Raw genomic sequence first — 11,060 nt, 5'->3', positions numbered from 1 at the left:
CCGGCGGGCGGTCTGTCGGTCGGTCGGTGTGAGCTCGGTGAGTCCCGGTGTGTTTCTGCAGGTGACCGTTACTATGAGACACAGAGAGAGGAGAGAGAGCAGGAGGGCTCACTCTGAGCTGCTTCTGTGAACCAACAGCAGGACAGAGACAGACAGCTGGTGTGGAAGAGACAATAAACTACGTTTTTAATATAATATAATATAATATAATATAATATAATATAATATAATATAATATAATATAATATAATATAATATAATATAATATAACTCAATATTGTACAACAACGTGTTTACAAGACAGTAATAGTGTAAACGTTTATAAAATGTATATACATTTAATATACATTTGCTCATATATAAAGTAGGTAGTAGTAGTATCATTAATGTTATATCTTATACTATATATGTGTAATTATTGACATTTTTTGGAAGTTAAAATAAATATTTTTCATAAGAGATGTGACTGAAAGCTCTGGAAAGCCAAATAAATGGACGTGTGATAAGTACTTTTTTTCAAACTATAAAACATTTATCTACATAGCAATATTATATATCAAGTTAAAAAATTACTAATTTAATTTTAAAAATACAACTATATTTTTAATATAAGAAAGACCAATGAAACAGTACTTGTGTGAATATTTATTTAAAAATGTGCTAATACATCTTAAAAAAAAAAAAAAAGAGTCTAACCAATCAATTTTTGTGCTTTTTTCTGTTATTGACTCGTTTTAATCGATTTACCAGAAAGGACAATTCATATTTAAAAACTAAGATCTTTGCCATAATATTTATGTGTATATTTAAGAATTTTCCTAATAAAATATTAAAATATTTATTTTTTGAGTGTTTATGTGATCAAGAGGATAGAAAACCATAATAAATAAATAACGTTAATAATACAGAATATGATAAATTAATCTTATGTTGAAACAACAAAATATTTGAGCACATGTTTTATTTACAAACAGAAATTTTATGATTTCTTTTCCTCTATTTTTTTATCAACTTGAACTCTCCTCTGAGTTTTATTTCTCTTATAAAAGCGGAAATGACAGAAATATGAAAACGCGTTTATAAAACCTGTTAGTGGAAGAAATAATCTGAGTAGCACTTCCTGTCCAATAGACAATCTTTGCAGCTGTTACGTCACACCCCGCTGAGCCTGTTTTAATCCGCCTGAGTTTGTGACGTCATGTGGAGAAAAGTGGATTATAATTATTTATTAAACTGACTGTTCATAACGACACTTGTTATTGATTTGTCATCAGAAGCTGCTGACTGATTGATTGATTGAATGATTGATTGATTGATTGATTGATTGATTGATTGATTGATTGATCAGCTCCTGTCCTCCTCGTAACACTAATAAACTAATAGAAGTAACTATTTTATTTGTTTGGAGTATTTTTAATTATTGTTTACTGGTAGTAAAATGTTTATTTTTTAGTATTTTCATCAGTTATTATTACATTTCTTGTTATGTTACATTTATTTGTTTGTTTTTATTATTTCTTTCTTTCTGTTGTGTGTTTTTTTTTTAATGTGAGCAGTTTAGTAAATAAATAATTCAATGTGAATAAAAAAAAGATTCCCAAACTTTACCCCCATCAGACCAGAATCAGATCAGAAGCTGCTTCAAGCTGCTGCGAGCTCTAAAAACTACATCGACATTATAAAACAAGCTCAAAGCTTCCTGTTTTCTCCTCAGTGTGTCTGTGTGACTGCAGCCATGTTGGTTTGGATGTTTATAGCTGGTTTTTCTCTGGTATCTGTGTGTATAAATGTGCGTTGTTAATGTATTATTTTATATAATTTCCCCCTCAGTTATACCTACATAAATAAAATATAATAATAAAATTCTTTACAAATGATCTTAACACAACACAGTTTAAAAAGCACAAGAAAACAGACACAAAGACACATGAAAAAATAAAAAAAAGGAAAAAAAACAAGGAAATTCTCCCATATTTCATTTCTATCTATGTCTCTAATCTTCTGGTTAAAATCATTTCATTGACTTAGTGAAACTCATCTATTCTATGAAAGTGGGAGTTTTATATCCAAACTCACAACTGAAACTGTCTTTTATTTTTTCCTTTAAATTCTGTTTCATAGTTTAAGAGACAAAGTCTGAGGATCAGGAACACTTCGTCCTTCTGTAAGACTTGCTCCAACGGTACAATTCTCTTTATTTTTATTACATTTCCAACATGAATCGTTTCTGAATGAATCCTTTTTAATTTACTACTTACATTTCTTATGCTTGATGTTTTCATGTCTCCTTTTTAAATGTAAAGCACACTGAGTTTAATGAAATGTGTTGTATAATTAATAAAGCTGCTTTTGGCTGCTGGTCAAACATTCAGCAGGTCGGTTTGTTTGGAGGATTTAGACTCAGATTATTTTAAATTACAGAAAAATTTATCAGTGAAGATTGTGTTTGGATTAAAAATAAATTCAGAAATGATGTGAAGCTTTTTTTGTACAGAGAAAAACTCTGCAGTGTCATAAACCCATTCTAACATAAATATCATATACAGTATATATTATATGTTACCTATTGCATGTATTATCATCACACTCACACTTTTCTGTCACTTTATTCCAGTCAATAGCAGCTGATCAACAGCATCACCTGCTGGTCTATACATGGGATTTCATAACAATCTAAATATACACAAAACATAAGTTATCATCACCAATATAAGATAGAAATTCACCAATAAAATATGTAAAATATATTCTAAGAGAAAAGAGCTGTTGCCAGTTTTAATGGAAGACAGTCCAATGTACAAAATATTGACCAGGAATGTGAAAAAAAAAAAATAAAAATAATAATAATAAAACAAAATTTGTGTTAATGTCAATTTCCCAGCAGATAAAATAGAAGGTATGATTTACTGCATGTTATATCAGATTTTGTCACGTACATCTTTTTTAGTAAAAGCTTTTGGGACGATGTGACTGAGATAAAACTTTATTGATCTTTTATCATTTCAGCAGCAGAAGAAACAGAACAAAGAGGTTCTAATCTATTACTGTATTATTATTATATAATAGGATACAGATAAATAATAATAATAATAATAATAATATATGGTAACAACTAGAAGAAGTCACTTTTGGTCACTTTGTTATTATTATTATTATTATACTCCGGCTGCATAAGGCAAGATTACTTAATTAGGTACCAATTACGTTTTATTTATTTTTTTCCTTTTCCTTTTATCCTTGAACATTATAATTGTACAAATCACCAATAATTTGTTGCTGGATATTTTTTTTACAATGTCATTGTTGTATATTGTTAATAAAGCTTTTTCTTTTAAAAAAAAACAAAACGTCTACTTTTCGTGTTGCGTGCCTGTGACGTACCAGGAAGTGTTTAAACGGCAGCTGCAGCTAGCAGCGGCTAACAGCTAACAGCAGCAGCCTGCAGCTCCGGACAGACAGACAGACAGAAAGACAGACAGGTAAGACAGTACAACCTTCACCTGGAGGAGGTTTACTCTTTACAGGAAATAAACCAACAAACAAGAGAAGAAGAAGAGAGTTTAATAACCGGAAAATGAGCGAGTTAGCTTCATTAGCTGTTAGCTGCTCCAGGTGTTTGTTTCTCCATCATCTGTCAGCCAGGTGAACCACAGACAGAAACAACAACTCACAGACATGTGAAATGTGACCCCGACTACACACTGCTTTTTGTAAGACGTCAAAAGCCAAAAAGGTTGGAAACCACTGGTTTCATCTTTAACAATGTGTTGTATTTTAAAAGCTTGTTATATTATCCATTGTGTCAAATCTTCATCTGAAAAGTAACTAAAGCTGTCAAATAAATGTAGTGGAGTAGAAAGTACAATATTTCCCTCTGAAATGTAGAAAGTAGCATCACATGGAAATACTCAAGTAAAGTACAAATACCTCAATATTGCCTAAGTACAGTACTTCAGTGAATGCAGTTAGTTACTTTCCATCACCGTCAGTTTCAACATTATAAAATTGTGGTTGTAATAATCCTGTCTGAGAATCAATATAACATGAAACAAGCTGCAACTAATTATTTATTACTATTTATTTTCATTATCAAGTAATTTGTTGATTATTTTCTGGATTAATCGATTAGCTGTTTGATTTATAAAATGTCAGAAAATGGTGAAAAATGTTGATCAGTGTTTCCCAAAGACGACGTCCTCAAATGTCTGGTTTTATCCACAAAGATCTTCAGTTTACTGTCATAGAGACTGAAGAAACCAGAAAATATTCACATTTAAATAGCTGGAATAAAAGAATTTGGGCTTTTTTTCCCCGAAAAATGACTCAAAGAGATTAATTGATTATCAAAATAGTGGGAGATTTAAGAGTTGGCGACTGATCGTTGATGCTGTAGATACAGAGAAGAACAGCTGGTGTTCAGTTTCTAAACAGCAGCAGGAGGATGTGATGCTCCACAGACTCTTACATCACCTCTAATAAATACAACCTGATCAATAAATCCACCAGGACAATATCTACATCTATCTATATAATATAATATAATATACTGTAGTGTTTGTAATATTTTTCCCCCTCATGTATGTTAATGTAGTGGACAAAATATCAGAAACACTTTTTAATAAAATGCACATCAACACTAATAAACATAAAGCAGAATCATCGACTTTCCGACAACGTCAACAAAAACTGAAGATTCTAATAATTTAATGAAGTGATCACTGAAGAGTTCAGTCTAGACCTGCTGTATGTGAAAAGAACTGAATTGATTGTATCAATATATAGATATAATATCGGTATCAGTTGATAAATGAGAGGATATTGAAGTACAGAAATGTCACAGAGATGTTGAGCAGTTTATTATTCAACTGTAAACTTCCTGTCAGCACATCTGCTGGTCACAACTAGTGATGCTGTTATTAGTCTTTGGATCCGTTTCTAATCAAACTCTTCATGATGAAGGATCATGTGACCCAGTGCAGCGATGTGACTCACTGACATGTTTTTAATAAGATATATCAGCTTTGATACACACACAAGACTTGTTAGTAGATCAGTTCATTGTTGGTTTGGATCCAAACATGAAGACAAACATAGAAAATCATCAGAATTATAATTTATTTACAGTGAATGAAATAATCGTGTCTTCGTCCCCGGCAGCGTCTCGGCGTCTGTGGATGGAAGTGTTGAGCTCAGCGATGGGACCGGAGAGAGTCTTACCGAGCTCTGAGGACGAGGACGAGCGTCCGGCTGATGGAGAGATGCTGCCGGTGGGGGCGGTGTGGAGCGGGGGGGAGGGAGGGGGTGAGGACGAGGAGGAGGAAGAGGAAGAGGGGGCGGAGATGGAGCTGGATGGAGAGGAAGAGGAAGAGGAGGAGGAGGAGGTGAACAGTGGAGGATATTATTACCAACCTCTGAACCAGGAGCCCGACGGCCTGAACGCCTCCGCACCCCCGCCGGAGGAGGAGGAGGAAGAGGAGGAAGAAGAGCGGGGGCAGGCACCCTCACACGCTGAGCAGCTGCAGCAGGTGCAGCAGAGGATAGAGGTGAGATCTGCCCGGCAACAGCTGACTCACTAAATAACACAAACACCTCAGGACACACTGAACAGGTTTAGTGATGGGTTAATCCGTCTGGAGCTGCAGCTCATTGTATTTATTCATCTGAAGATTATTTTCTCAATTGATCATTTTCAGCTCGTCTGAAATTTGTTTCTGTCTTTCTCCCATTTATTTGGAGTGTTTCCAGTGTAGTCCAGTCAACAGAACCAGTCAAAAGTTTGGACACACTTTCCTATTCCCAGAATGAGAAAGTGTGTCCAAACTTTGGACGTCTGTACATGTTTAGTAACTAACAGATGGCATCTGGTTTACACTCATAGACGGAGTCGAGAAGGGAAACGAGTCAGAGTTACAGGAAATTATATTTCTGAGCTGTAGATACTGATATAAATGTGCTCTGGGATATTAAATTAACCAGTTTTTGTCAGCGTAGTGCAAGCAAGAAGCTCCGGGTCTGAAAAGTGAAGCCAGTGCGGAAGTGACTGAAACCTGCATTCTCTCTAACGGCCAGCAGGGGGCGACGCCACTGGCTCCAAAAAGAAGTCCGATTATATGGAAGTCTATGAGAAAATGACCCCACTGCTCATTGATTTATTACCTCAGTAAACTGTTTCTTAATGAGTTTATGGTCTCAATCACTAGTTTCAAGTCTTCAATACAGCCTGATGTTCATTTAGTAAACTATGGTCCCATTTACAGTAAAATAGACGATAAAGCAGCGTATGCTTTAGGGCTAGTCACTACCATGGCAGTGAATGAAGGGCTGCAGTTGGACCCTGGGGAGCTCCTCCCAGCTCCACGCTCTCGTCTAAATATGGTCACTTCTGCCTCCAAAAATCCAAGATGGCGACAATCAAAACGCCAAACTCGAGGCTCAAAACAGGAGTCCACAAACCAATGAGTGACGTCACAGTGACTACGTCCGTTATTTTTATACAGTCTATGGTGTACAGATCCCATAATGATGTGATTCTTCATTTGGACGGTGTATTAAAAGCATCATCCATAATAGATGGAGGGAACATACAATGTCTGTCAGCTGGAGCTACAGGAGACGATTCATGAAATGATTCAATATTTTGACTGAATGCTTATCGAGTGAGTTTGAGGTATAACTGGATTCGGGCTGCAGAAGCGGATAGTTAGCTACGTGTAATCCAAATCCCTAAATATTTAAAATATTTTAGACTAATCTTAAAGGAATCTGAAATAAACAGCTACTATTTCACTTCTTTGAAGATTAACTTTGTAGTTGGATATTTCACTAAAGTCCAGGAGGTTTGGGAATCTATGTACAGATACAAATAACAACATGTCATCAGCATACAGTGAGACCCTCCCACAGTGAAAAAAGGTGTTTTTGTCCCAGTCAGATTAAAGCTGAATAAATATATTTAAAATGTAATGTAGCCTGATACAGATTCCAGCACTTTATCAGCCATTAAAGAAATCCAGGTCTGTTAATGAATTAATGATCAATGCTCACAGTCACTGTGTTTTTAAACATAAAACATGCACACATTAATGTTTCTACCTCCACCGGAGTAGTATGGACGCTCTAGTATCGCAGCTGCGTTGATGGTGGCTTTTTCCCTTTTGTATTTCTGTTATTTGTCTTTGTTGCTCTATTCTGTTCACACAGCATCTGTTTCCTGTCTGTCCGTCCTGCAGAGGGATCCTCCTCTGTTGCTCTTCCTGAGCTTTCTAACAGTTTTTCCCTGTTAAAGGGTTTTTAGGGAGTTGTTCCTTATCTGAATCAAGGGTCTGAGGACAGAGGATGTTGTATTGCTGTACAGACCGTAAAGCCCCCTGAGGCTAATTTGGCTATACAAATAAAACTGACTTGACTTTTTTTATTCGCCATTGATTGAACTCTGATCAGTTCTAGAGCTGAAGGAGTTCAGAGTGAAAGTCAGAGTTTGTTAAACCTGCTCTGAAGTGTGTTTAAGGGTTAAAGTTGTTCAAGTAAAACCTCCAAATGTCTTCTGGTGAAAATGAAATATTTAAATGTTTCAGTCTGTTGTCGTTTGGACGAAACGAGACGTTAAAAGACGTCTGTTTGGACTCATTAATGGATGAAACAGTAGCTGTCAGTCTCACCTGTCTCTCACCTGCAGGTGATGGGGCTGCACCTTCCTGAAGCTCCGCCTCCTGACAGTGACGAGGAGGAGGACCCTGAGGGGGCGGCGGCCCAGAGGAGCCACGCCTCCATCCCTATGGACGCAGGTCAGACCTCCATCTGTCCTCATGTCCTCCTCATGTCCTCTACCTGTCCTCTTCATGTCCTCATGACCTCCACCTGTCCTCATGTCCTCCACCTGACCCCTTGTCCTCTACCTGTCCTCCTTATGTCTTCATGTCCTCCACCTGTCCTCATGTCCTCTACCTGTCCTCATGTCCTTTACCTGTCCTCATGTCCTCTTCATGTCCTCTACCTGTTCTCATGTCCTCTACCTGTCCTCATGTCCTCTTCATGTCCTCTACCTGTCCTCATGTCCTCCACCTGACCCCTTGTCCTCTACCTGTCCTCCTCATGTCTTCATGTCCTCTACATGTCCTCATGTCCTCTACCTGTCCTCATGTTCTCTTCATGTCCTTTACCTGTCCTCATGTCCTCCACCTGACCCCTTGTCCTCTACCTGTCCTCCTCATGTCTTCATGTCCTCCACATGTCCTCATGTCCTCTACCTGTTCTCATGTCCTCTACCTGTCCTCATGTTCTCTTCATGTCCTTTACCTGTCCTCATGTCCTCCACCTGTCCTCCTCATGTCTTCATGTCCTCCTCATGTCTTCATGTCCTCTACCTGTCCTCCTCATGTCCGTCTGTCAACATGTTTGTCTTTAATCATTACCAGAAGACACCACAACTGTAAACCATTAATTTATCATGTGAGAACTTCCTGTCTGTTGACATCACTTCCCGTGTCCCTGCAGACCACGTGGAGCTGGTAAAGAGGACGATGGCGGCCGTGGCGTTACCGTCTCTTGGCGTGCCGGCGTGGGCCAAGGAGATCTCAGACGACCAGTGGAAGGACGTGGTCGAAAACGCGATGCAGAGCCGGCAGAGCGCCGCCGCCCTGCGGCTCAACCGCAGGAACAACATCAACTGACCCTGAACACAGCACGGACACTTCAGGGACACAGACGCAGTGTGGGAAATGACAGACAGCGGGAGGGTCGACTCTTTCTGTCTGAACCGAACCAACACGTTTCCATAGTTACATTAAAATTAAACTTTAATGTGAATTTGAAGGAAGCTGCTCAAAACTGAGAAAGTTTATTTTCTCAAACTCACCGCCGACTCCTTTAACCCTTTACTGCTTTAGCACAAAAAGTTAATCAGATTTAAAATAAAAGATTCATTATTTCCCAGCAGAGACATTACATTTTTTATTTTGTGTGGAAAAAAAAAATCTGCTTCTTAATCTGAATAAATCAAATCGTCTAAAAGTTTTGTAAAATGCATGAAAGCTGAAAACAGACCTGTTGATCTGAGCTCATGATGTTTTGGAGACTTTACTGAAACATCTGAGCTGCTAATAATAATCAAATACTCTGATTTTTTTTTTTTACGTAATAAAATATCAAAATGTAACAGTTCCTTAATTTTATGATAATTTCCTGGAAATTTTGGGGGATAATTTTCAGGTATTTCAGGGTTAATTTTTAGGACATTTTACAGAGTCGTGAAGGGAAAAAAGTGTCAAGTTGGGTTATTAATTAAGTGCCCGCTCATTATATTTGGGTTGTTAATTTGCAAAAAACATGAATAAATTAGATTTTATTTAGTTTTCAGTGTGCAGTTTTTTGTGTCAAATTAAATATTAACATATTTGATTCTTTCTTAAAAACTCTGTAATGAGCACATTTCTACCACCTTTACTACCAAATAACAAAACCCTTTCAAATAAACTACATATGAATCCAAAAATTAATTTGTATCAAAATGTTTTGCAAAATGTCCTGAAAATTGACCGTTAAATACGAAAATGTCCAGGAAATTAGAGTAAAATAATGGGACCTGAATAATAAAAAAGTGTTAGCCATGAAAGAAGAGAGTAGTTTAAATAGTCTGAGGTGTCGCCTGTTTAGAAGAACATTCTGAGTAAATAATCACTTTTAGCCAAAAACATGGAGATGAGTGTTTTTTCAGCCCTGAATACTGTCTGTCAGGCTGCTTAAAACACCTCCAGCAGTCTGTAGCCTGAGAGGCAAAATCCAGGGCAAAGAGGAGTGTAGACTTCAGTCTGAACATAAACCTGAATCTATGAAAGTCAGGAGAATGTGAAACTACATCCCAACAGAGACGTGAGACGTTCGCTACACGTTAAGAGGACACGTTTCTCTCGTCTCTACATGAATCAGCTCCGTCCTCCCTCTCTGCGTTCATACCGACGTGTTTGTGAAGTCGTTTTTTTTCCCCACTTCGTCATTAAAATGAGACGAGATCTTAACGAGAAGCAGATTAGCTGGATTATAAATAACTGACTGAAATCACTTTATACCAGATTCAGTGTAAAATATAAAAGTTGTAACCTGGACTCAAAAACTGGAACTTAATCTGTTAAATTATTCAGTTATCACAAGAAAAAGACTTTGTCATCTGCAGAAAATCCACCTGTGATCTTGATTGAACATGTTTACAACTAGAGCTGCAACTATTTTAAACGATAATTCTGCTGATTTTATATTTTTCTCTTCATGTTTCAAACCAACAGTGAACTGATCTACTAACCAGTACTGTGTGTGTATCAAAGCTGATATATCTGATTAAAAACCACGTCAGTGAGTCACATCGCTGCACTGGGTCACATGTTCCTTCATCATCAAGAGTTTGGTCACATTAGTTTGTTTAGAAACGGCTCCAAAGACCAATAACAGCATCACGTTTTCAGTCTCCAGAGAGTAGTTCTGTGTAAGACAGACGCCACTCAGCTTGTTTATAGCTTCACTAGCTTGTTGTGCTACATATCACAAACTCTGGACTTTGTATTTCATTATAAAATCCTCAGAGAACTTTAGTTTAAAGTCAAGAGAATTAATGTCTGACACAGAACTTCTCTCCAGAGACTTAAGACATGAACATTTTTCAAACAAAAAATCTTTCCAGCTTCTCAGTTTTGATAATTTTCTCCTTTTTGTTTCATCTTATGTGACAGTAAACTGAATATTTTGGAGGAACGAAAACTCAAAGACGTAATTTTGGGAAATAATGATGAAACTGATTTTTCACTGTTTTTCTGGCATTTTAAGTCCCAAATGTTTGATGGTGAAAATAATCTCCCAGTGAATCAATAAATCATTGTTATTGCAGCTCTGATTATAAATATTATTTGCTTCTGTAGAAATGAAGGAAACATTTAGAAACATCCTGTTTGGATTTTTCATGTTTAGAAGAAAGTCACATTCCACCTGAAAGCCTTTTAATGAACTGTTTGTTTTAATGATCGCTTCAGTGTTTTGATTAATCTGATTGTGTGTGTGTGTGTGTGTGTGTAAAA

At 36.9% G+C, this 11,060-nt stretch overlaps 1 protein-coding gene across 2 annotated transcripts; it reads left to right on the top strand.

Moving 5' to 3' along the window:
* The first annotated feature begins 3,342 nt into the window (after positions 1–3,342).
* On the top strand, positions 3,343–11,008 carry mea1 (male-enhanced antigen 1). Of its 2 annotated transcripts, none has more exons than XM_067610877.1 (4): positions 3,343–3,487; positions 5,158–5,543; positions 7,676–7,784; positions 8,494–11,008. In XM_067610877.1, exons 2-4 carry the CDS (start codon positions 5,175–5,177, stop codon positions 8,667–8,669), a joined length of 654 nt encoding a protein of 217 aa, XP_067466978.1. In that variant the 5' UTR covers positions 3,343–3,487; positions 5,158–5,174; the 3' UTR covers positions 8,670–11,008. The 2 variants fall into 2 exon arrangements, with proteins under 2 accessions (XP_067466978.1, XP_067466977.1); XM_067610876.1 differs by having other exon boundaries at positions 3,345–3,479.
* The last annotated feature ends 52 nt before the right edge of the window (positions 11,009–11,060 follow it).

The sequence above is a fragment of the Thunnus thynnus genome, chromosome 14 (genome assembly GCF_963924715.1).
Source record: "Thunnus thynnus chromosome 14, fThuThy2.1, whole genome shotgun sequence".
Taxonomy (NCBI): Eukaryota; Metazoa; Chordata; class Actinopteri; order Scombriformes; family Scombridae; genus Thunnus; species Thunnus thynnus.
The sequence above is the reverse complement of the archived record's forward strand: the minus strand, read 5'-3'. Positions and strand labels throughout refer to the sequence as shown.

Excerpts from the sequence above, each read along its gene's own strand:
- mea1 (XM_067610877.1), top strand. The coding sequence starts at position 5,175 with ATGGAAGTGTTGAGCTCAGCGATGGGACCGGAGAGAGTCTTACCGAGC. Across the intron at positions 5,544-7,675 it reads AGGTGCAGCAGAGGATAGAG|GTGATGGGGCTGCACCTTCC; the intron begins GTGAGATCTGCC and ends TCTCACCTGCAG. Across the intron at positions 7,785-8,493 it reads CTCCATCCCTATGGACGCAG|ACCACGTGGAGCTGGTAAAG; the intron begins GTCAGACCTCCA and ends GTGTCCCTGCAG.